General features: G+C 47.4%; 1 protein-coding gene across 1 annotated transcript; it reads right to left on the bottom strand.

The window, feature by feature from the left end:
• Positions 1 to 3993: 3993 nt before the first annotated feature.
• Positions 3994 to 18642, bottom strand: SULT1C3 (sulfotransferase family 1C member 3). Its single transcript, XM_070380156.1, has 7 exons — positions 18471 to 18642; positions 15548 to 15676; positions 13937 to 14034; positions 7774 to 7900; positions 5905 to 5999; positions 4342 to 4522; positions 3994 to 4106 (listed from the first exon to the last, which is right to left on the bottom strand). Exons 1-7 carry the CDS (start codon positions 18640 to 18642, stop codon positions 3994 to 3996), a joined length of 915 nt encoding a protein of 304 aa, XP_070236257.1.
• Positions 18643 to 23737: the final 5095 nt, after the last annotated feature.

The raw sequence follows: 23737 nt of genomic DNA, 5'->3' as shown, positions 1-23737 counted from the left end.
TTCCCATTCTGTTGTTTTCCTCTATTTCTTTGCACTGGTCGCTTAGGAAGGCTTTCTTATCGCTTCTTGCTATTCTTTGGAACTCTGCATTCAGATGCTTATATATTTCCTTTTCTCCTTTGCTTTTCACTTCTCTTCTTTTCACAGCTATTTGTAAGGCCTCCCGAGACAGCCATTTTGCTTTTTTGCATTTCTTTTCCATGGGGATGGTCTTGATCCCTGTCTCCTGTACAATGTCACGAACCTCCTTCCATAGTTCATCAGGCACTCTGTCTATCAGATCTAGTCCCTTAAATCTATTTCTCACTTCCACTGTATAATCATAAGGGATTTGATTTAGGTCATACCTGAATGGTCTAGTGGTTTTCCCTACTTTCTTCAGTTTAAGTCTGAATTTTGCAATAAGGAGTTCATGGTCTGAGCCACAGTCAGCTCCTGGTCTTGTTTTTGCTGACTGTGTAGAGCTTCTCCATCTTTGGCTGCAAAGAATATAATCAATCTGATTTCGGTGTTGACCATCTGGTGATGTCCACGTATAGAGTCTTCTCTTGTGTTGTTGGAAGAGGGTGTTTGCTATGACCAGTGCATTTTCTTGGCAAAACTCTATCAGTCTTTGCCCTGCTTCATTCCGTATTCCAAGGCCAAATTTGCCTGTTACTCCAGGTGTTTCTTGACTTCCTACTTTTGCATTCCAGTCCCCTATAATGAAAAGGACATCTTTTTTGGGTGTTAGTTCTAAAAGGTCTTGTAGGTCTTCATAGAACTGTTCAACTTCAGGTTCTTCAGCGTTACTGGTTGGGGCATAGACTTGGATTACTGTGATATTGAGTGGTTTGCCTTGGAAATGAACAGAGACCATTCTGTTGTTTTTGAGATTGCATCCAAGTACTGCATTTCGTACTCTTTTGTTGACCATGATGGCCACTCCATTTCTTCTGAGGGATTCCTGCCTGCAGTAGTAGATATAACGGTCATCTGAGTTGAATTCACCCATTCCAGTCCATTTGAGTTCGCTGATTCCTAGAATGTCGACATTCACTCTTGCCATCTCTTGTTTGACCACTTCCAATTTGCCTTGATTCATGGACCTGACATTCCAGGTTCCTATGCAATATTGCTCTTTACAGCATCAGACTTTGCTTCTATCACCAGTCACATCCACAGCAGGGTATTCTTTTTGCTTTGGCTCCATCCCTTCATTCTTTCTGGAGTTATTTCTCCACTGATCTCCAGTAGCATATTGGGCACCTACTGACCTGGGGAGTTTCTCTTTCAGTATCCTATCATTTTGCCTTTTCATACTGTTCATGGGGTTCTCAAGGCAAGAATATTGAAGTGGTTTGCCATTCTCTTCTCCAGTGGACCACATTCTGTCAGATCTCTCCACCATGACCCGCCCGTCTTGAGTTGCCCCACAGGCATGGCTTAGTTTCATTGAGTTAGACAAGGCTGTGGTCCTAGTGTGATTAGATTGACTAGTTTTCTGTGAGTATGGTTTCAGTGTGTTTGCCCTCGGATGCCCTCTTGCAACAGCTACCGTCTTACTTGGGTTTCTCTTACCTTGGGCGTGGGGTATCTGTTCACGGCTGCTCCAGCAAAGCGCAGCCATTGCTCCTTACCTTGGACGAGGGGTATCTCCTCACCGCTGCCCTTCCTGACCTTCAACGTGGGACAGCTCCTCTAGGCCCTCCTGGGCCCACGCAGCCAGGTGCATGGTCACTCGCTCAGTCGTGTCTGACTCTTTGGACTGTAGCTCCTCTGTCCAGGGGATTCTTCAGGCAAGAATACTGGAGTGGGTTGCTGTACCCTCCCCCAGGGATCAAACCTGTGCCTCTTGTGTCTCCTGCATTGGCAGATGGGTTCTTTACTAAATAAATAAGTAGCACCACTTGAGAAGCCCCATTAATCAATTCCAATATAAAATAAAAAAGTAAGCAAAATAAATGTTTGGTGGAATTCACCTGTGGAGAATAGAAAAGCAAATGCCTGGGGACTAGTTGACGGTGGTACCTGCTCTCCCTGCTGACAGCTGACACACTGGTCACGATTTCCAGAAACAATGCTGACGTCCAAGACCTCTCACTGGAAGTGGACAGCCGTCCTGTGTGAAGATTGTTCAGATTGCTTCATGATTTCAAAGTGGTTTTTTCAATTTTAGATCCATGTAGAGAAAACTGTTTTCCCAGGTGGCTCATTGGTAAAGAACCTGCCCTCCAATACAGGAGACACAGAACATGTGGGTTCAAACCCTGCGTTGGGAAGATCCCCTGGAGGAGGGCATGAAACCCAGTCCAATATTCTTACCTGGAAAATCCCATGGAGAGAGGAGTCTGGTGGAGTGTAGTCCATGGGGTTGCAAAGAGTCGGACATGACTGAGAAACTAACACTTTCATGGACATAACTGCATACCAACCTGAATGCCCCAGAGCTGTTTATAAAGGAACATCTTCAGAAAACTAAACATGCTTCTGGGGGTTGAGGGGCTCAGCAAACCTCAGTGTGAATTCTCATGGCATGGGGGCATTCACCTCTGTCTTCTCTAGGTGCTGTATCTCAGTCCCTCGGCTCAGACCTAACCCAGGTCTGTGCCTGTCCTCCCCATCACAGAAGGGCTTGTGCCCTGAGTAGGGGACGTGCTATCCTGGGACCCCCACCAGCTGGGCCCCCTCCCTCTGCCCCACGGGGAGTGGGTTCCCCGTGGTTCCACCCGAGAGGCCATGTGTTGGGGAGCAGGCACACACACACACACACAGGATTATCTGTCCTGTGGTTAATGATTTGCAAGCTTGCTTAGAAGGTGAAAGAGCACAGGCTGCTGACTCAGGTCCTTGGAGGAGGAGGTGGCACCTGACGTGAAAGCGGCACGCCTACAGAGGGAAACTTCCCAACTTTCTTTCTTTTCTTTACTTGTTTTTTTGACACATCTATTTTAAAAATTTTTTTTATTAAGGTCTAGTTGATTTGCAATGTTGGGTTAGTTTCAGGTACACAACAAAGGGAATATATCCACTCTTTTTAGATTATATTCCCATATAGGCTATTACAGAGTATTGAGTAGAGCTCCCTGAGCTGTAGAGGAGGTTCTCATTAGTTATCTATTTCCTGACTCTCTTTTAAAACAAAGCACTGACCTTAGTACAACCTGTGTGAATGAGGGTGGACGCTTCCTTGAGCAGGCTTTAACAAGGAGAATCAGGACATATGAAACTAAAAGACTCAGCCTTCCTGAAAATTCTAAGAGCATCTGTCTACAAGGAATAACACGGTGCTGATTCCTCCAGAGACAGGACAATCACCTTGTCCTGGAGGTAGGTGCCCATGGTGCTGGCTGTTCTCTTCTATTTCATTTCTCTTGGGCTAATTCAGGGCTTCTTTCCTCTCTCCAAGAAGTCTACCTGGAATTTATCAATAAAGCCTCCCTGGTTTTCTGGCCTATATTTGCTCTGAGATCCTTATGGTTCGGTCCCTGGACTTGGGACCATCTGTGTCTCAGTCTGAGCCTCAGACCCCACTCCTCGCACCCCTCTAGGCCCTGAGCCTCGAGGCCTGGAGTCTCTGTGAGTGAGGCCCTCTCAGGCTCTCGCTCTGGACCTCAGGGGATAAGACCTGATCCCTCTCATGTTCTCCAGGGCCCACTCCTCATCTCTTTGCATCTCTCTTGTGTTGAAGCTCTGGGCTGGCCCTTTTTTCTCTTTCCTCCAGCCTTGACCCTGGGAGGCTCACCAGGTGCTGTGATTTAATGTTGGGATTAAGTCGTGCATTTACTTTGCTCCAGCTCCTTACATGGCTGAGCCTCTGTGAACCACCGAGCAATTTAACTTAAAACTTCTTTCTACTCAGCGTTTGATTGCATTTTGTGTATCTTGGGACATGGGATCTGCAGACAGCATGCAAAGGTCAGGACGAAAGGGAGGGAGTCATTGTTTTCAGCATCCTGATGGTGAGGCTCACATGTCTAAAGTCAGTGAGGAGGCCTCGCTGGGTCCTGAAACTCAGAGGGCCGTGCGGAAGGTCAGGGTGCTCCCAGCCATCTTCCTCTCGTAGTCCTTGTCAAAATCCTCATTCTGAGCCACCGTGAAGTAGTTCTTCCAGTCCCCAGGCATTCCTGCAAGGAGGCGAAACCTCAGTGAGTCTGGGGAGGGGGTTGGGTGAGGATGCACCCAGGGGCTGGCACAGGGCGGATTATGGGGTCTGCTCCTCAGACACTGTTGGGAGTGTTGCCAACAGCACAAGTGCGGGAGCCGGAAGCATGACTGGGAAACAGAAAGGGGCTGGAGTCCTGTCCAACCTCTGAGCGTGTGGCCTCCCTCGCTCCCTCTCTCCATCCCTCCCTTGTGTACCTCGCCTCATGAAGGGGGAGATGGAGTGGTCCATGATGCTGGTGGGCAGCGTGGTATAGTTGGCCATCGGGTTCTCCTTCATGACCTCAAAGGACGTGTGATGGATGATTTTGTCCAGAACTTCCTCTGACACCTCTTTCTCCAGAAACTTCAGGATCTTCCGAATTTCCCGCCTTGGATCCTGTATGTGGAACAGTCACAAAAAGTCAAGTAGTTGGGGGTTTTCCACGAAGGGGTGATGTTCTGTTAGGCAAACTGTTTGGGGAGGGACGACTTAAGGGAGCAGCTCAATTATAGTCGATGTGTCTTCCTTGGGGGAATGACTGTGGATGGCGCTGGACGGTCTTGGGAAGGAAGGACATAGACATGAGGGCTCTCCTAGCCCCAGGGAGGCTGACCGAGAAGGAGGGGAGAGAAACATGAGCACAGCCCTGTGACACCCATCCGGAAACGTCCTGCCCGCGTGCACACGTGCAGGGTGAGCACGGGCTTCAGGGCAGGGAGTATGTCCCCTGGAGGAAGAAACACAGAGGGACAGAAAGAGGGGAGTGACTCTAGGACCAGAGATGGCACAGTGTCTGCAAGTTAAACACAAGGTCTGTCAGAGGCTGAATTAGGGGACCTCACACTGACCCAGGAACGAAAGCCCTTGTGGCCTGTTCTTTCTAATCACAGACATGCAGAGGAAGGACCTTTGGAGTCTGACTAGCTTCCAGAGAACCTCTCAGCAAGGGCCCAGGGGTGGTTTTGTAATTCTAGGGCACTGATCCCTGGGTGCGAGAGTGACCGGGTGATGCCCTTGACACTCGATGAGTGGAACCACATGGGACCAGGCCTGCCAGCATGTGTGTGGACTAAACTTCAGTGTGTGGAGTGGGTTTGGAGTGTGGATGCCAGGAGCTTTACAAGTCATCTTCTAAATCTTCCCGGTAATATCCTGAGGCACAAAAAGAGCTGATTTGCATTTTGTAGGTGAAGAAACATGGTTCGTAAGTGGCAGGATTAATCAAATTGTAAAAGTGCGTGAGACTTCCTAAGTGGAGGATCATCTGAAAATTGTGATCAGAAACAAAGTTGGAAGATTTTTTAGGAAAAAATGTATGACATTTTGATTTCACTTATTAGTATGAATATGACTTAGTATGAATAGTATTATATGACTTAGTATGAATAGAATGCTAGATTTCTAAGTAAAAAACAGAGATGCAATGAGCAACAGAGGGATAGCACAGGGAACTGTAGTCAATATCTTGTCATAACCTATAATGGCAGATAATCTGAAAATAATATATGTGTATATGTATAACTGAATCACCTTGCTGTGCACTTGGAACAGTGTCAACTCTACTTCAATAAAATAAATATATTAAGGAAAAAATAAAGATTGGAGAAAGAAAAAAGAAAACAAGAGAGAAAAAAAGAAAAAGTAGTTGCATCATTTGAGGATAAAGCTGAGTTGGACAGGGCACCAGGGAGAGAGGCCTGGTGTGGTCAGTAGGTGTGACTATAGTTTGATCCCCTCAAGGACACGGCTGGAAGCGGCGGTGGTCTCATGGCCCTCACCTCCTTCATGTCCTCGTAGAAGAGGTAGAGGATGCGATGTTGGTCCTTGGCGTGCCACCAGCCCTTCACGTGGTCGTACCAGGAGCCCCACAGCACTGACGGGAGGGAGACAGAAGTGGGTGTCAGTATTAACCTGAAGCTTCTGAAATAAGCACTGGCGTCTCAAATAAAAGAGGACATTTGAAAAACACAACTAGAATTCTTATTTGCAGAGACAGGGATTTTTTTTTATATGTATATATATATTTCGTGTAGTCAAGGCTATGGTTTTCCCTGTGGTCATGTATGGATTTCAGAGTTGGACTGTGAAGAAGGCTGAGCGCCAAAGAATTGATGCTTTTGAACTGCGGTGTTGGAGAAGACTCTTGAGAGTCCCTTGGACTGCAAGGAGATCCAAGCAGTGCATTCTGAAGGAGATCAGCCCTGGGATTTCTTTGGAAGGAATGATGCTAAAGCTGAAACTCCAGTACTTTGGCCACCTCATGCGAAGTGTTGACTCATTGGAAAAGACTCTGATGCTGGGAGGGATTGGGGGCAAGAGGAGAAGGGGACGACAGAGGATGAGATGGCTGGATGGCATCACTGACTCAATGGACGTGAGTCTGAGTGAACTCCGGGAGTTGGTGATGGACAGGGAGGCCTGGCGTGCTGTGATTCATGGGGTCGCAAAGAGTCGGACACGACGGAGCGACTGATCTGATCTGATCTGATCTGATATATTTAGGGAGTTGATAAAAAGTACCCTGGATTCTGTGGCTTCTGTTCCCACCCTTGAACTTATTCCCCTATGAGAAACTGTCCCCAGGGCAGGGGGCAGGTCTGTGTTCCCCTTACATCACCGCGTGGGGCCAGACCAGCGTTTTGAGATAAATACTGTTCCCCAACATACTGATTAAGGGAACAAAGGCCCGTATAGTCAAAGCTATGGTTTTTCCAGTAGTCATGTACAGATGTGAGAGTTGGACCATAAGGAAGGCTGAGGGCGAAAGAATTGATGCTTTCTAACTGTGGTGTTGGAGAAGACTGTTGAGAGTCCATTGGACTGCAAAGGGATCAAACCTGTCAATTCTAAATGAAATCAATTCTGAATATTCATTGGAAGGTCCAATACTTTGGCCACATGATGCAAAGAGCTGACACACTGGAAAAGACCCTGACTCTGGGATAGATTTAGGGCAGGAGGAGAAGATGGTGACAGAGGATAAGATGGTTGGATGGCATCACCAGGTGAATGGACATGAATTTGAACAAACTCTGTGGGATGGTGAAGGATAGGGAAGCCTGGTATGCTGCAGTCCATGGGATCGCAAAGAGTCAGACACGACTGAGCAACTGAACAACACAGGCTGACTGTGAAGAGAAGCTGTGAATCCATTCTGAAGAATCCCAGTGACCAGATGTTTGGGCCCCTTTAGTCTCTGTGATGGAGAATGGGGGGAGGGGGTGCACAGTGTCCTCCCCTGGCCCCCGAGCCACCCCCACCCTCCTCCCCCTGCGAGGTTGACCCTGTGGTCAGTGTCACTGGATCCTCTGTCTTCTGTGTCCCACCCAGGGCCAGGGGGGTGTGCAGGGTGATTCTTTCCCTGCAGCTCCCTGTGGCTGACTGTCTCCCTAGGAACTGCCTCAGCACCTGGCCACGCCCCTGGATCCTGCATCATCACCTGTGAGTTTGTGACCCTCCACCCACAGTGTTCTAAGTAGCATCTTACTGTGACCTCGGGACAGTAACCCCTGAACAGTAACCCTGTCTGGGCGACACCTGTGTCCTCCCAGAACCTCGAGCAGCCCAGTCGCTCAGCAGAAACCATGCCTCTCTGATATGTGGGAGGGTAAAAACGGAGGCGTGGACCTCAGTTTCCTTTCGCTCACCTTTCCCAGCTTTGAAGGTCTCAACATACTCCTCCCAGGAGCCAGGGTCTGGCACCATCTTATTCATTCTTGAGAAATGGTAATAGGATACCAGGCAGTCCTTGGCATTCCTGGCCACGTAGATGATCTGCAGTCAGCCAAGAAAGGGATGGACACAGAGGAAATAATACAGGAAAGGTCACTGTTCGGGAAGAGCCCGTGTTGTTTGAAGGACTTAGACCGTAGACCTTAGCCTGTGTTGTTAGATGGACCTGGGTTGGGAAGATCCCTTGGAAAAGGGAATGGCTACCCATTCCAGTATTCTTGGGGGCTTCTCTGGTGGCTCAGATGGTAAAGAATCTGCCTGAAATGTGGGAGACTCAGGTTCAGTCCCTGGGTCAGAAACAGCCTCTGGAGAAGGGAATGAATACCCACTCCAGTATTCTTGCCTGGAGACTCCCATGGACAGAAGAGCCTGGGGGCTACAGTCCATAGAGTTGCAAAGAGCTAGACACTGAGCGACTAACACTTTCACTTTCCTCAACCTCAGGTCTTCAGACTGGTACCTCCTGTCGGATCAGTAGCATTAGATCAGAAATAAGGTGCACAAAATGTAATGCGCTTGAATCATCCCCAAACCATCGTCCCCGCTCTCCGCCCTGGTCCGTGGAAAAATTGTCTTCCACGAAATTGGTCCCTGGTTCCAGAAGGGCTAGGGACTGCTGTCTTGGACCATCCTGTCTGAGTGACTAGACCTGTGCTTTCTGTGACTGTCTCCAGTTTGCCTGGCACAGTTCTGATTACAGCTGTGGTCTTAGCAGAGTCAGGGACAACACACGCTTTCTCTCAGGTGTCCTGCTTAGCATGACAAGTGCTGCAGTCACGCTACCTCTGCTATTTCTGGGACAGGGGAGGCCCCGAGGTGTTACTCAGGTGAGGAGAGGAAGGTCCCGTTGGCTGTCACTGAGCAGGGTGTCTACTCTACTTGTAGGGCAGGGCTGCCTCTGCCTTCTGAGCACCCGAGGAATTGCCTCCTCACAATGACCATCATCCCTGATAAGATTGCGGGATCCCAGTGCAGTGCTACATCTACCACTGGAGCTGCTGGTGACCTGTCCCTTCCTGGGAGAGGCAGAGCTGTTTCTGGGCTTGTCCCACTCCCCTTCCTCCCACCCCCCACCCCGGCTGCCCTGTGCTGTAAAGGCCTTTTTTTTCCAGAAAGGTATTTTGGAAAATTTTGTGACCAAGTCTGCACTGTGAATTGCAGGACGCAGATAGATATGTTTACAATTTTGATAGAGCCACAGATTGCTCGCTTTTTTCTTTTTTCCTTCTGTGTTGAGTGCGTTCTCCATATACTTTGTATATTACCCTTTTATCAGACATAGGATTTTCAAGTATTTCCTCCCACTCAGTTCAGTTCAGTTCAGTCGCTCAGTCGTGTCCGACTCTTTTCGACCCCATGAATCGCAGCACTCCAGGCCTCCCTGCTCATCACCAACTCCCGGAATTCACTCAAACTCATGTCCATTGAGTCAGTGACGCCATCCAGCCACCTCATCCTCTGTTGTCCCCTTCTCCTCCTGCCCCCAATCCCTCCCAGCATCAGGGTCTTTTCCAATGAGTCAACTCTTCGCATGAGCTGGCCAAAGTATTGGAGTTTCAGCTTCACCATCAGTCCTTCCAATGAACACCCAGGACTGATCTCCTTTAGGATGGACTGGTTGGATCTCCTTGCAGTCCACGGGACTCTCAAGAGTCTTTTCCAACACCACAGTTCAAAAGCATCAATTCTTCAGCGCTCAGCTTTCTTCACAGTCCAACTCTCACATCCATACATAACCACAGGAAAAACCATAGCCTTGACTGGACGGACTTTTGTTGCAAAGTAATATCTCTGCTTTTGAATATGCTATACAGGTTGGTCATAACTTTCCTTCCAAGGAGTAAGCGTCTTTTAATTTCATGGCTGCAGTCACCATCTGCAGTGATTTTGGAGCCCAGAAAAATAAAGTCTGACACTGCTTCCACTGTTTCCCCATCTATCTGCCATGAAGTGATGGGACCAGATGCCATGATCTTCGTTTTCTGAATGTTGAGCTTTAAGCCAACTTTTTCACTCTCCACTTTCACTTTCATCAAGAGGCTTTTTAGTTCCTCTTCACTTTGTGCCATAAGGGTGGTGTCATCTGCATATCTGAGGTTATTGATATTCTCTTGGCAATCTTGATTCTAGCTTGTGCTTCTTCCAGCCCAGTGTTTCTCATGATATACTCTGCATATAAGTTAAATAAACAGGGTGACAATATACAGCCTTGATGGACTCCTTTTCCTATTTGGAACCAGTCTGTTGTTCCATGTCCAGTTCTAACTGTTGCTTCCTGACCTGCATACAAATTTCTCAAGAGGCAGATCAGGTGGTCTGGTATTCCCATCTCTTTCAGAATTTGCCATAGCTTATTGTGATCCACACAGTCAAGGGCTTTGGCATAGTCAATAAAGCAGAAATAGATGTTTTTCTGGAACTCTCTTGCTTTTTCCATGATCCAGCGGATGTTGGCAATTTGATCTCTGGTTCCTCTGCCTTTTCTAAAACCAGCTTGCACATTTGGAAGTTCACAGTTCATGTACTGCTGAAGCCTGGCTTGTAGAATTTTGAGCATTACTTTACTAGCGTGTGAGATGAGTGCAATTGTGCAGTAGTTTGAGCATTCTTCGGCATTGCCTTTCTTTGGGATTGGAATGAAAACTGACCTTTTCCAGTCCTGTGGCCACTGCCGAGTTTTCCAAATTTGCTGGCATATTGAGTGCAGCACTTTCACAGCATCATCTTTCAGGATTTGAAACAGCTCAACTGGAATTCCATCACCTCCACTAGCTTTGTTCATAGTGATGCTTTCTATGGCCCACTTGACTTGCATTCCAGGATGTCTGGCTCTAGGTGAGTGATCACACCATTGTGATTATCTGGGTCATGAAACTCTTTTTTTGTACAGTTCTTCTGTGTATTCTTGCCACCTCTTCTTAATATCTTCTGCTTCTGTCAGGTCCATACCATTTCTGTCCTTTATTGACCCCATCTTTGCATGAACTGTTCCCTTGGTATTCTAATTTTCTTGACGACATCTCTAGTCTTTCCCATTCTGTTGTTTTCTTCTATTTCTTTGCATTGGTAGCTTAGGAAGGCTTTCTTATCTCTTCTTGCTATTCTTTGGAACTCTGCATTCAGATGCTTATATCTTTCCTTTTCTCCTTTGCTTTTCACTTCTCTTCTTTTCACAGCTATTTGTAAGACCTCCCCAGACAGCCATTTTGCTTTTTGGCATTTCTTTTCCATGGGGATGGTCTTGATCCCTGTCTCCTGTACAATGTCACGAACCTCCTTCCATAGTTCATCAGGCACTCTATCTATCAGATCTAGGCCCTTAAATCTATTTCTCACTTCCACTGTATAATCAGAAGGGATTTGATTTAGGTCATACCTGAATGGTGATCTCTGTCTCCTGTACAATGTCTTTTTCTTATGTTGGTGGTTTCCTTCACTGTGCAGAAGCTTTTTAGTTTGATGTAGTCTCACTTGTTTATTTTTACTTTTTATGTCAAATCCAAGAAAATCATTGTTGAGACTGATATCAAACAGTGTACTACCTGTATTCTTTTCTAGGGATCTTGTGGTTCCAGGTCTTCCATTCAGATCTTTGATCCATCTTGAGTTCATTTTTGTCTGGTGTGAGAGAGTGGTCCCATTTTATTCCTTTGCATGTGGGATCAACTGTCAGATGTAGAAGTAGAGACATAAAGTAGGCAGGGCGCTCTGGGGGATGAGCCCATGGATGGTTTCTCAAGCGTGTTCCCTGTGTTGTGCATACTCAGCAGACCAGTCCCCCTGGGTAGGGGGTGAGGGGAGGTGTTTCCATCTGATCAAATTAGCACAGGTCCTGCAGCCTTGGCTCCTCCTGTGAGCCCAGCACTGCAGGAACCCTGCCCTTTGCCTCTTTCCTCCCACTGAACAGCCCTCCAGTGTCCATGAACATTCTCGGAAAACCCAAAGGGATGCCCAGCATCAAGGTCTTAGGATCAAGTAAACACATTTCTCAATGCTTATGTTGGTTATCACTTATTTTTTTTTTAAGCAAATAGAAGCTGAGTAATCAGAATCGGGGAAGCTCCAGCTGGATGGGGACCTGCTGAAATGCATCCGGTCTGGAGTCAGATGTCCAAGTGGGAGCAAAGGCCACACACTCACATGTTCTGAGTCTGCAATCCATCTGTGCGAGTCTCTGGCTGCTGCTGTGACAAATTGCCACAGGTGGAGAGCCTTAAAACAGCAAGAAGTTGGCTCTCTTACAGTCTGGAGCTCAGGGTCACTGGATTGGATTCAAGCTGGCCGTGGGGCTGGCTCCAGGGCAGGGGATAAACTTCCCTGCAGTTCCTGGAACCTGAGGCCATCTGTGTGCCTGGGCATGAACTCTGCCCTGGAATCGCCCCCACTTCTGTGTCAGGTGTCACATCCTTCACGTTGTACTTCCACCTTCTCACCTCCTTCCCATCAGGATCCTTGTGACGATGCTCAGGGCTGTCCAGGTAACCATAAGATCTTCGGTCTCAAGATGCTCGATTTAATCACACCTGCCAAGTGCACTCTACAGGTGAGGTGCATTTGCAGGGTTTGGGAGGGGCTGGGATGCAGGTGTCTTTGGGGAACTCCATTTAGCTCCCTGCCCCATCATAATGGGAAAAGCTCGGACTAAGCTCGCCCGCACTTTCTCCTACTCAAACAATCCACAGTTCTCAGCAGATAAAAGAATGTGCTGTCATGGAGACTGTGACATTTTAGAAGGCCTGGTTTCAAAAAGAAGCTGTTAATCTGATGACAAAATACATGTTAGCGTGTCTTCTGACTTTGAGTCTAAAAACATCATTTGGAAATAATATTCGTTCTAGAGCACTGAAATTACGTTAACTCTCTGTAGGAATAAATCAAGATGTTTTCGAAGTCATGGTGATCTGGGTGTAATCTCAGGGCAGCAAATAAGGTGATAGCATTTGATATATGGAAACCTATGGCACCTCTGATGGGAGATGGATGAGATGAGGTGATGGAGCACCACGGAAACCAGAGCAGAGAAACTCAAAAGCAGCCACTCACATTGCATCTCCGAGCTTTGCGCTAAGTAGAGAGTGTTTTGGCTAAACAGCCTTGACTGTGTAGCTCCCCTGGAAAGGGCTCAGCCCAGAGCATGGAAGGGTCTGTGGTTGGGTCTGCAAAGTAGCCTGCCCACAGAGAGATGGACAGTCCAGCCGAGACAAGCATTTGAGTCTGCAAATGTTTGTTACACTTTTCTTTGCAAATCTCTTAGCTGATATTTGGGGTATATTCTGTATTTCATTCGGAGAAGGCAATGGCACCCCACTCCAGTACTCTTGCATGGAAAATCCCATGGATGGAGAAGCCTGATTTTCAGACTCACTGATGAAGCTGACATCAGAAACAAAACAAAACACTAGTACATTCAGTGTACACTGCATTTATAGGATCTCAATTTGCTAAAACAAAAATTTAAAAATAGAGGACAGAGGCATGGCTCTTGCTGGGAGCTTATCCATGACGGAGATGATTTCCAGACACCACATGTGGTCCTGGGCCCCCCACCCTCTGGGATCTCCCTCTTCCCTCACAGGTTTTCCCTAAATAAACCCCCTTCACATCTTACTCAGCCCTGGCTTGGCTCCTGGAGGATTCACACTGATATGACTGCCTCCCCAGGAAGCAGGGGCCCTGCCTCGTTGCTCACTGTCTGTGAACGTGGCTCAGCTGATGGTTGATGAGGATGGCGCTGCTTGGAGTCTAGTCTACTGGTACCCAGAAGGAATATTCTGGGAGAAAGATGGATCCAGGCTGGAGTGGTGGGTACAGGGAGGGGTCTCAGCTCACTGCCCAACTGGAACCTGCACCGGGCACCTATCTTTTGAGGTCCAGGGTTGTTTCCTCTTAGATGGAGACAGTCTGAGTATTTGGATCAAGCTTAGCTGTCCTTGGAGAAGGAAACGGCAACCCACTCCAGTATTCATGCCTGGAAAATCCCATAGACGGAGGAGCCTGGTGGGCTACAATCCATGGGGTCACAAAGAGTCGGACACGACTGAGCGACTTCTGTTCGTGTGTGTGTGTAGCTGTCCTTACCTTTGCGTTCTCTTTCCAGAAGGAAGGGGGGAGCATCTGAACAGGCAGGTGCGTCTTCAGAGTCCTCGGAGAAGGCATCTTGTTGGCGAGATCCAGACCTGCAACAAGGGCACTGCTCAACTAACACTTCTCATCCATATTTCTGTTGTTTTGCCAGCATCTGGAGCCACACTCACCATGTGCCAGGTACCCTCCACCCGACTCCACATTGCAAATTACATCCTAGGCTGGTGGCCCACCCAGTGTCATCAAGTTATATGTTTTCATATAAAGCTACAGTACAGTCATCAAACAGTGTGGTATTGGCACAAAGAGAGACACGTAATGGAAAAGAGCAGAACAGAAAATCCAGAATGCATCCATATGCGTGTGTGTGTTAGTCATTTAGTCGTCTCATTCTTTTGCGACCCCTGCCAGGCTCCTCTGTCCATGAAATTCTCCGGGCAAGAATAGTGGAGTGGGTTGTCATACCCTTCTCCAGCAGATCTTCCCAACCCAGAGATCGATACCAGGTCTCCTGCATTGCAGGTAGATACTTTATCACGTGAGCCACCAGGGAAACCCATACGTAGAAGGTAAAATTCAAGTTTTGTGAAGGGGCCAAGGCAATTCGATGTGAGAAAAGATAATTTTTTTGCCTGATGGTGCTGGAATAACTGGCTCAATCAATCATGGGTTTTCAACAGGCAGTATTTTTAGAAATGAGGGATGATTAGAGTTTGAGAGGTTTAATAATGTGCTCAAGGTTGTCCAGATAAGAATCCAAATCAGAACTGTTTGAGTCCAAAGTCTCTGTCTTTTCACCATCAGGTTGGGTCCTACTGCAAAGCTACTCTTTGCTGCTATTTACTCTATAAAAGCAATCCCTTACAGACTTATGGACACAGTGAGGGAAGGAGAGGATGGGACGAAGTGAGAGAGCACTGACATGTATACATGACCATATGTGAAATAGATAGCTAGTGGGAAGCTGCTGTTTAGCACAGGGAACTCAGCTCCAGGCTCCATGATTACCTAGAGGGGTGGGATATAGGGCTGGGAGACAGGTTCAAGAAGGAGGGGACATATGTATACATATAGCTGATTCAGGCTGATGTATGGCAGAAACCAACACAATATTGTAAAGCAATTATGCTCCAATTAGAAGAAAAATCTAAAAAAACACACCCTCCATTCCTAACTGGTTGCCGGCTCTTCAAGTGTGCACTCTCCTACATTTCTTAGTATCTTTGGTGTGAAGCACACCATTTGTTGATATTAATAACAGAGGGACTATGTATAATTTAACTTGGATCCCTGGCAGACAGGTCAGAATTGTAACACAGCAGAAGCCAGTCCTCCCGGAGTGGGCAGACCTGACCCAGGGGTGAGGTTCCTGGTCACTGGAGGCCAGCTGTCCTCAACCCTGCCTCCCCTGTGTGGAATGTTCCTGCCTAGTCTTGAGTCCTTGAGAAATCGCAGGAGATGTGCTGTCTGAAGCCACCCAGTCCGTATTTCAGCAGAGGGACTGAGGGGTCTTTTCTCACAGCTGACGGAGGTATGTTGACCTAAACCATCCTCAGACTCCTTCCCAGCAGAGGCCACAGCCCCACAGGCCCAGGCGGCACATACCTGAGCTGAGGGGCGGGGGAAGCGCCCACTCGATGAAAGGGTGCCGGTCAAAGGTGTTGGCCCGCTGGCACTTCTGCAGATCCCCGTCGTTCTGGATCATGTCCACGATCTCCTGGGTCCAGGTGGTGCCTGGAAGGGTTACTTAACCTCAGTTCTGCCTGCTCTCTGGGCAACTCCATTCTTCGTCAATTATTCCCATATTCAGTAAAACCTACCTCTGCTTACGTTGAGCACCTGCGTGACCCCCATGATGGATGGGCCTCTGCTCTGAGCCCCTGTCCCCACTGCCAAGGTCTCCCCCACACCTGCCTTCTTGTGAGACTGAGAGCTCCACTGAGTAGGGGCTGGCCTTTTGTCCCTTTGTCCCTCAGACCTCATACCTGGCATAGGGTTTTGAACCTAAAAAGTGTAACCTGAGAGAAAGAATATTGACTCAAAGGAATGTCAGGAGATACAAAGTTGAGGCAGATACTGTCCATACTCCAACAAGCTTCCAGTCTTGTTGGAGGAGATACGATACACCGAAGACTGCTTCTTGCCTAGTTAATATCCATTCTCCCCATCTTTCTCAAGTTAATAGATGCTTAATTTTTAGCAGAGCATATAGCTAAAGGTTGGACTGCCCAGATGGTCCTAGTGGTAAAGAACCTGCCTTCCAATGCAGGAGACTCAAGAGACGTGGGTTTGATCCCTGGGTTGGGAAGGTCCCCTGGTGCAGGGCATGGCAACCCACTCCAGTATTCTTGCCTGGAAAATCCCATGGACAGAGGAGCTGACAGGCTATAGTCCATGGGGTCACAAAGAGTTGGACATGACTGAAACCACTTAGCATGCATGCAAGCACATAGCCAAAGACTGTATAAAAAGATTATTTTCTCAATCTTTCTTACTGCTAAAGGTGGCCATGCCATTACATTTTGGGAAGCTGTCTTTAAAGGGCAGGAACATGACCTCATTCCCTTCTTCCTGCCTCCGTGTTGCTGTTTGGAACATGCATGTGATGGCTGGATCTCTAGCAGTCATATTGGACTATGAAACCAAAAGCTAAGCCTGTAGATGGTGGAGCAGAAAGTTCAAAGACCCAGGGTTTCTAAGGATCAGCACAGCCGCCATTTTAGCCCTGGACTTTTAACCTCCAGAGTGCTTTTACTTTTGAGTTTCCTGATACATATAGCCAAACTGAATCCTAACGGATGCAGACATGTGGGTGGGCAAAGAGCTAGCCCATGTGCCCTACCCACCACATGTCCATTTTCCTTTTCACATCAAAGGCATTTATTGCCCCTGACTCTTAGCTAAGCCTGGCGCTCACTGATACATAAGACAATACACAGATAACTGAGAGGTCTCCAGTAAGAGCCATGAAGACCGTACAAAGGGCCCTGGGAGTTCAGAGGAGGAGTGGAGCCCACTCTGGATGGGTAGGTGGGCTCAGCTGAGCTGGTCTTTTGGAGAGAAACAGTCAGAGGGGGAGGAGAGCGTCCACTTGTGTTAATAAGCCAGGGCATCCAAGGGAGGAAACCTCAGAGCTAGGGTTAAGGTGGGCATATTCCCATGCTAGAAAGCTTAAGCAGGGGATGGGGGATGGGGTGTGGGTGTAGGGAGGATTGAGAGGCTGTGGGGGAGGTGGGAGAACACAGCTACAGAGAGAGTTCTGGGAGAGTCTGGGGGGTTGACTGCATAATTTCCAAGGTGAAGGGAGAACAAATTTCTGCTCTGAGGTGCAGTGCCAATTTGAATTCAGATCTGAGCAAGAGACATGCAAGCCAGACAAAGATGATTTTTGAGAAACTGAGAGCTTCCAATAGGAGTAAGCAGGAGCCACTCCCCACTTCTGGCCCCCCACCCCACCCTCTCCCCACCATCTAGTTTTCTGAGCAGGCCTGGTTGGCAGTGCTGTGTGGTAGGAGCAGTGTGAGGCTAGGGAAGGCATCCTGAGCTACAGAGGAGAGACAGGCATGGTGACATGGCCAGTTAGGAACCATGGGGCAGGGGCACCCCCTGCAGTCTTCCTGGTTCTGAGCATCTCCGACTCCTCTTGCAGCGTCTACTGGCCACCGAGAGACATTCCCAGGCTGGCTACAGCTGAAAAATTTTCTGCCTTCCTTGGCCCTACTGCTTGAACGATACATACATAACAGGGGGTTCCATCTCACACTCCATCCAGCCCTCCGGGTTGTGAGGTCTCTGCTCCTCTAGCTTCAGAGCCTGGCCTCTCTGCTTCTTCCCTTCTGGTTCTCCCCACAAGCTTCTCTCCCTTTTGTAGGATTCTGTAAGTGTCACCCCACGCCCACCTCCTCCCTCACCCCCACCGCCTCCCCACTCCCCATTCCTTCCCTCTGTATGCATGCAGGTTTGGACTAACACCACTTGCGCTTTTCCCATTGGGCAAAACGCTCAGTTCCAGCTCCATCTCCATGTGCAGGAGAGCCTGGGGAGGACAGGCTTCCCCTAGGAGCTTCCTGCTGTTCCTAAGACTCTGCGCTTTCATGTGATTCTGTGGGAGGCTGGCCTTTTCTTCCTCTATCAGGGACCGAAATAAAAAGGAGGCTCATGGACTCTGGGGGTTTGGAGTGCATCAATAAGAGTGGTTTTCATTTTTTCAGGAACTGTGTGCTAAGTCACTTTAGTTGTGTCCAACTCTGCAACCCCTCGATTGTAGCCCCCCAGGCTCTTCTGTCCATGGGATTCTCCAGGCAAGAATACTGAAGTAGGTTGCCCTGCCCTCCAGGGGATATTCCTGACCCAGGTATTGGACCCACATCTCCTTTGTCTCCTGCATTGGCAGGTGGGTTCTTTACCACTAGTGCCACCTGGGAAGCCAGCGTCTGACCCTGGTGAAAACCTGCAATTTTAAAATCTGAGGAACCTCCAGGCATCCCGGCTCTGCTGAAGCCCCCCACCTCAACTTTCTTCAAGCTACCTGCTTTTGCGTAGGTTGCAATGAGAAGGTCATCAGGCTTGGCTTGGAAATTCCAGATTTTGTCCCAGTTATCGCTTATCATCTTGGTCATGAGAATTCCGTTCACTTCCTTGGTTTCTGGTTGCAGGTATTTCTCCTCCAGGTGGAGATCTTTCATCTCCTCCAAAGACATCTTTGTCGGTGAGACTATTTCACTGGTATATAAAAGAAAGGGGTGGTTATGTCATTTCTAAAGCTTTGAACAGTCATTCCTTTTTTTAAATTTAAGATTCTCCGAGAAACTTAGGAGAGATGTGTTGGAAATTCATTATTATGTTTAATGTTAACCTAAGAAGTGAGAGAAGTAAAAACTGTGGGACCTTGAGCATTTTAAATAACTTCATTATTTAAAATGTATAAATTGGAAAGAACAGAATGTTTTATTTAAAGCTGATTCTTCACATCTTCCCCCAAATATAAAGCAGACAATCTTCTTCATTAGGAAGAAATTAGAAAATTTTTAAAAATAATTTTCAAAAGATGGTTGCAGGCAACAGACTATCAAACAGTATTGTGTGATTCTGCTTCCATACGTGCTATCTTTCTGCTACTCTGTGCCCCATGACTTTGGGATGTCTACCATGGAAAAATCTGACTTGCTAAAGAATAATGTCAATTTTCTGAGTTCAAATGGATTCCTAATTTTTTCAGTCTATTTACAAGTAGAAGCTATTTTTTGAATGACAGTATCCATTAGCATATTTTGTTGTTTTGTTTTTCTGCCAATATTTTTATTTTTATCTTGCTCATTTTTTCCATTTACACCCAGCTGGATTTGGTGGACAATAGGCATAGCCAGTATCAAATATTCTGTCTTAAAATATAATGATTGTTAGAGAACAAAAGACAAGCCACAGGCTTAGGAAGAATATTTGCAGAAGGCATATCTGATAAAGTTCTGTTATCCAAACTATGCAGGGAACTCCTAAAACACAACAGAAAGAAAACAAACAACATGATCAAAAAGTGGGCAAAAGAGCTAAACCGCACCCCACCAAAGATACAGATGACGCGTGAGCATGTGTTGAAAGCTTGTGTCCATACAGAACCTGAACACAGACATCCATGGCACTTTATTCACAAGTGCTCAAACCTGGAATCCAAGCCCTTATAGGGAAGGGATAAAAAGCCATGGTGCATTCACACAATGGACTGTTACTCAGCACCAAAAAGAAATGAACTGTCAAGCCATGAAAGGACATGGAGGAAGCTTCAATGAGTATACCAAGCAAAACAAGCCAGTCTGAGAAGTGTTAGTCACTCAGTCGTGTCCGACTCTTTGTGACCCCATAGTCTGTAGCCTGCCAGTCTCCTCTGTCTGTGGGACTTTTCCAGGCAAGAATAGGTTGCCATTCCCTTCTTCAGGGGATCTTCCTGACCCTGGGATTGAACCCACATCTCTTGGACTGGCAGGCAGGTTCTTTACCACTGAGCCATGCGGGCAGCCAGTATGTATGGGTATATTGTTCCCTTACTGATGGACCCACATGGCTCTTAGGTAGTGTTGCCAGGTATACATTTTGCTCTCCTTTTATTGTCAACCTAATTATCCCATTGTTTTCTGGCCTCTTTCTGTTATTGAGAATTTTGCTCTCAGTTCTTTAAGTAGAATGTCTTTCTTCTCTAGTTTTAAAAACAGTATTTTCTCTTTGTTTATCTAGGCTGGTGTAAGTTTTTATTTACCTTTCTTGGAACTTGCACTTTTGGTTTCAGGATCACGAGTGTCATCGATTTGGAACACTCTCAGCCCTTCTTCCTCTTCTCTCTGTTCTTTCCTTGGAACTCCAGCCAGCTCTGTGTCTGACCTTCAGTTTCTGTTCTCAAATCTCCTAGCCTTTACTCGCTCTGTCTTTGGCTATAGTCAATGTCATTCTTTTCAGCCTGCCTCTGTTGTATGAATTGTATTGAATCTGTTACTTAACTCGTTCTTAGTTTCAATTATTGTCATTATTTTTTACTCGTAGATATTTTGTCTGTTTCTTATTTCCCATGGGTTATGACCTCATTCTTACACATCTTAGTGGACTATTGCATGTTGCTGGCGTTTCTGACTTCAGTACTTTGCAGGTGGGACTCAGCCAGCTCTGCTCCATGTGCGCTTTCCCCAAGTGCTGTGTAGTTTCTCATCCTGCACTCATGACCGGCGGCCCTTTACGCATGGGAGCTCTTTGCTCATTCAGATAGTGGGCTCCTGCCCGGCTCTGTGACTGCGCTGAAGACTCTTAGCTGACCTCTATGAAAAAGGCCTGCTAACAAACGGGGGAGGAGTGATAGAAAAAACCCACCAGTGGATGCGGACCACCCCTGGATAAGCTAGGGGCAGAAACAGGCTCTTCACAGACTCAGAGTCTCACCCCAGAGGTTACAGATGGACAATGTGCCTTCGTGATGGAGTGACATGCAGGCGACACCTGGACCGAGAGCTGTCACCGAGCACATGAGGGGTCATCCTGTCCCCACACCACATGTGGCTGCACATTTAAAGGGCTGCTTGTTATCTGCATCCAGAAATTTCTGCTGTTTCTATTGGGAAGGTTTTCAAGTAATCTGGTTTTGTCAGTAGAACTGGAAGTTCCTTAAGCTCTTATTTTTGGCTTAATGTAAAACTTCTTTATCCTGTAAATTGGCAGAAAAGACCTCCCTGGATATGTTTTAAACTTTGTAAACTTCTCTACTGAGTCAAAAGAGAAAAACATTAACCTAAAAAACACATTCTTTCTGAAATTAAAAGGTAATCTACACATATTCAGTTTAGCAAAAAGCAATTTCAGTGGCATACAGAAATAGCGGAACTTGAGCAAACCTTGCTCTGGAAATCTAGAAATCCAGAAATGAACTAGTTTGAGCTTCTATGGCAGGAGCCCCTTCCCGTTCACCTGGGGCCTCCCGTGCTGGTCTGAGGACTCACATGATGGGAGTCTGACTTGGTTACAGCTGTTAAACCACTGCCTCAGCCTCCTTATCTCCTGAGGCCTTGGTCAATCCGTCCCCTTGGGCTGAGGCTTGGGGGTCCTGGGACACCCTCCTGTTGGCCATTCTCCCCATCCCCCCACAAAGGGCTCTCCTGACCTTCTGTGTCTGCCACTGCCCAGCCCTTTCTTGGCCTGGGGTGTGGGGCCCCTTCCTGAAGCCACAAGCAAAGCTGAGAAGGCCTCTGGTCACCCGGCTCTGTGGACTGCCCGCCTGGGCCCTGAATCTGCCGTCAGTTTGTCTGTCTGTTCTTTTCAAAACACTTCCAGCTAACAGCAGGGACTTGAGTTTGGGCTAAGACCCTGGGCAAAGAGCCTGGCCCAACTTCCTGGGGGATCTGGGCCCACACTGGAAACACATCCGTGTTCCCCGGGGACTTGCTTCAATGGGTGGAGGTGGTGGCCTGGCCCCCTGCAGGGAAGGATAGACCTGGAGTTTTCTCAGGGGATCCCAGGTGAACCCCTAGGAAGGCCTCCTGGGATCCAGGGACAGAGGCTTCAGGAAAGTCTAGGATGAGGGGTGGAAAGTAATTTTCTGCCTCCTATCTTTGAGAAAAATGTTATTTCTGTATGAGCAGGAGCAAGCAGCCAGCATATCCCCCTCCTGGATGCTTGCTCTGTCCTCTTGCAAGGGGGCTGAGCTGATGGGGAAGGACCCCAGGCAGGTGGCTCACCAACCTTGATCTCTGCTCCTGTGTGCTGGCCCCGAGGACTCCCTCTTGCAGGCTCTTCTCCCACCTGCTTCCTGAAGCCCGGACCTGCCAGTGGAGGAGGCTGGGGAGCAGCTCCTCTCTGGTCCTGCCCCTTGGTTCCCTTGAAATAGGACCTGCTTAAGGTAGGCGGGGATGCGGCTTCGCTCAGGGTTCAGGCAGAGGCGAGGAGGTGAGGGAAGTGGCCAGTGGGCACCCTGGTCATCCCCTATGGTCCGTCTTCCCAGACTACAGCCTGGCCCTTGGTTCCATGGCTGCCTATTTCCTGGTTCCAGCAAGCCATTTGGAATTACAAGGACAAAGAGCAGTGGCTCTGTGGCAGCTGCAGTGGCTTCTCCTGTTCCTGGAGTGACCTCAATAACTGCCTGGACACCTTCCCAATGCACCCAGATGAGTCCAAGGAATTCTTTCAACCTTTTTCCAGTGTATCACCCCCACACTGAAAAGGGTTTGCTAAAACATAGAGCCTGGTGGCCATCCCTGGTCTAGAGTGTACATAGAATTCCGATGGGCTAAAAGTCAAAAGGTTAAGAAAGCAATGGGATTGATTTTGTTTGCTTAGGATTCCATCTACTTACTATTGTTAACCAAGGCTTTTTGTTTCCTTTTGCTAGTTTAATTGAACTACCTGGGTGCTTACACAGAACTGCTGTATAAAATGCTCTTGCAGGAACTTCCCTGGTGGTCCAGTGGCTAAGACTCTGCACACCGAATGCAGGGGGTCCTCAGTTCAATCCCTGGTCAGGGGATGAGATTCCTGCATTCCACAATTAATACCTGGACAGCCAAATAAATAAATAAATATCTAAAAAGTGTCCTTGCAGTCAGACTGCCTGTGCCCTTACACATTTGCTAAAATCTGTTTGTTTTCTTTATTTTTAAGTTGTATCACTTTGATTTTTTTGATATCAATTTTTTTGATACATTTGATATCAATGTATCACATTGATATTTTTACTTGTATCACTATGATTTAAAAATCCTCCTCTCAGTCCTGCCAGATAGCTGCCATCATTACCTGTTTTACAGGGAAGAAATAAGAATCCTGGAGAGTAACCCACCAGAGCCCAGAATAACTCAGGGGTTTGAATCCAGCTGGTCAAGGTTCAAAACCTCATAGCCACTACTTTGTTCTTCCCACAATGAGGTGTGGGCAGGTAAGTTGCAAGATGCTCGCTTTGAATATACAGAATCAGATCTGTTAGATTTACTGGATCCTCCATATTTCATAGCAATGATTTTAGATTATGAATTTAGATTAGATTATGAATTGGAGGAACCAGAGATCAAATTGCTGTTGGATCATTGAAAAGGCAAGAGAGTTCCAGAAAAACATCTATTTCTGCCTTATTGACTATGCCAAAGCCTTTGTGTGGATCACAATAAACTGTGGAAAATTCTGTAAGAGATGGGAATACCAGATCACCTGACCTGCCTCTTGAGAAATCTGTATGCAGGTCAGAAAGCAATAGTTAGAACTGGACATGGGACAACAGACTGGTTCCAAATAGGAAAAGGAGTACGTCAAGGCTGTATATTGTCACCCTGC

This window comes from Bos mutus, chromosome 11, assembly GCF_027580195.1.
Source record: "Bos mutus isolate GX-2022 chromosome 11, NWIPB_WYAK_1.1, whole genome shotgun sequence".
Lineage (NCBI taxonomy): Eukaryota > Metazoa > Chordata > Mammalia > Artiodactyla > Bovidae > Bos > Bos mutus.
Note: the sequence above shows the minus strand (reverse complement) of the source record. Positions and strands in the feature narration are given on the sequence as shown.

Coding starts and splice junctions, on each gene's coding strand:
- SULT1C3 (XM_070380156.1), bottom strand. CDS start 18,642: ATGTCTTTGGAGGAGATGAAAGATCTCCACCTGGAGGAGAAATACCTG. Junction 14,035..15,547: donor TCCCCCGCCCCTCAGCTCAG/GTATGTGCCGCC, acceptor CCCTTGTTGCAG/GTCTGGATCTCGCCAACAAG. Junction 7,901..13,936: donor TCTGGAAAGAGAACGCAAAG/GTAAGGACAGCT, acceptor GGCTGACTGCAG/ATCATCTACGTGGCCAGGAA.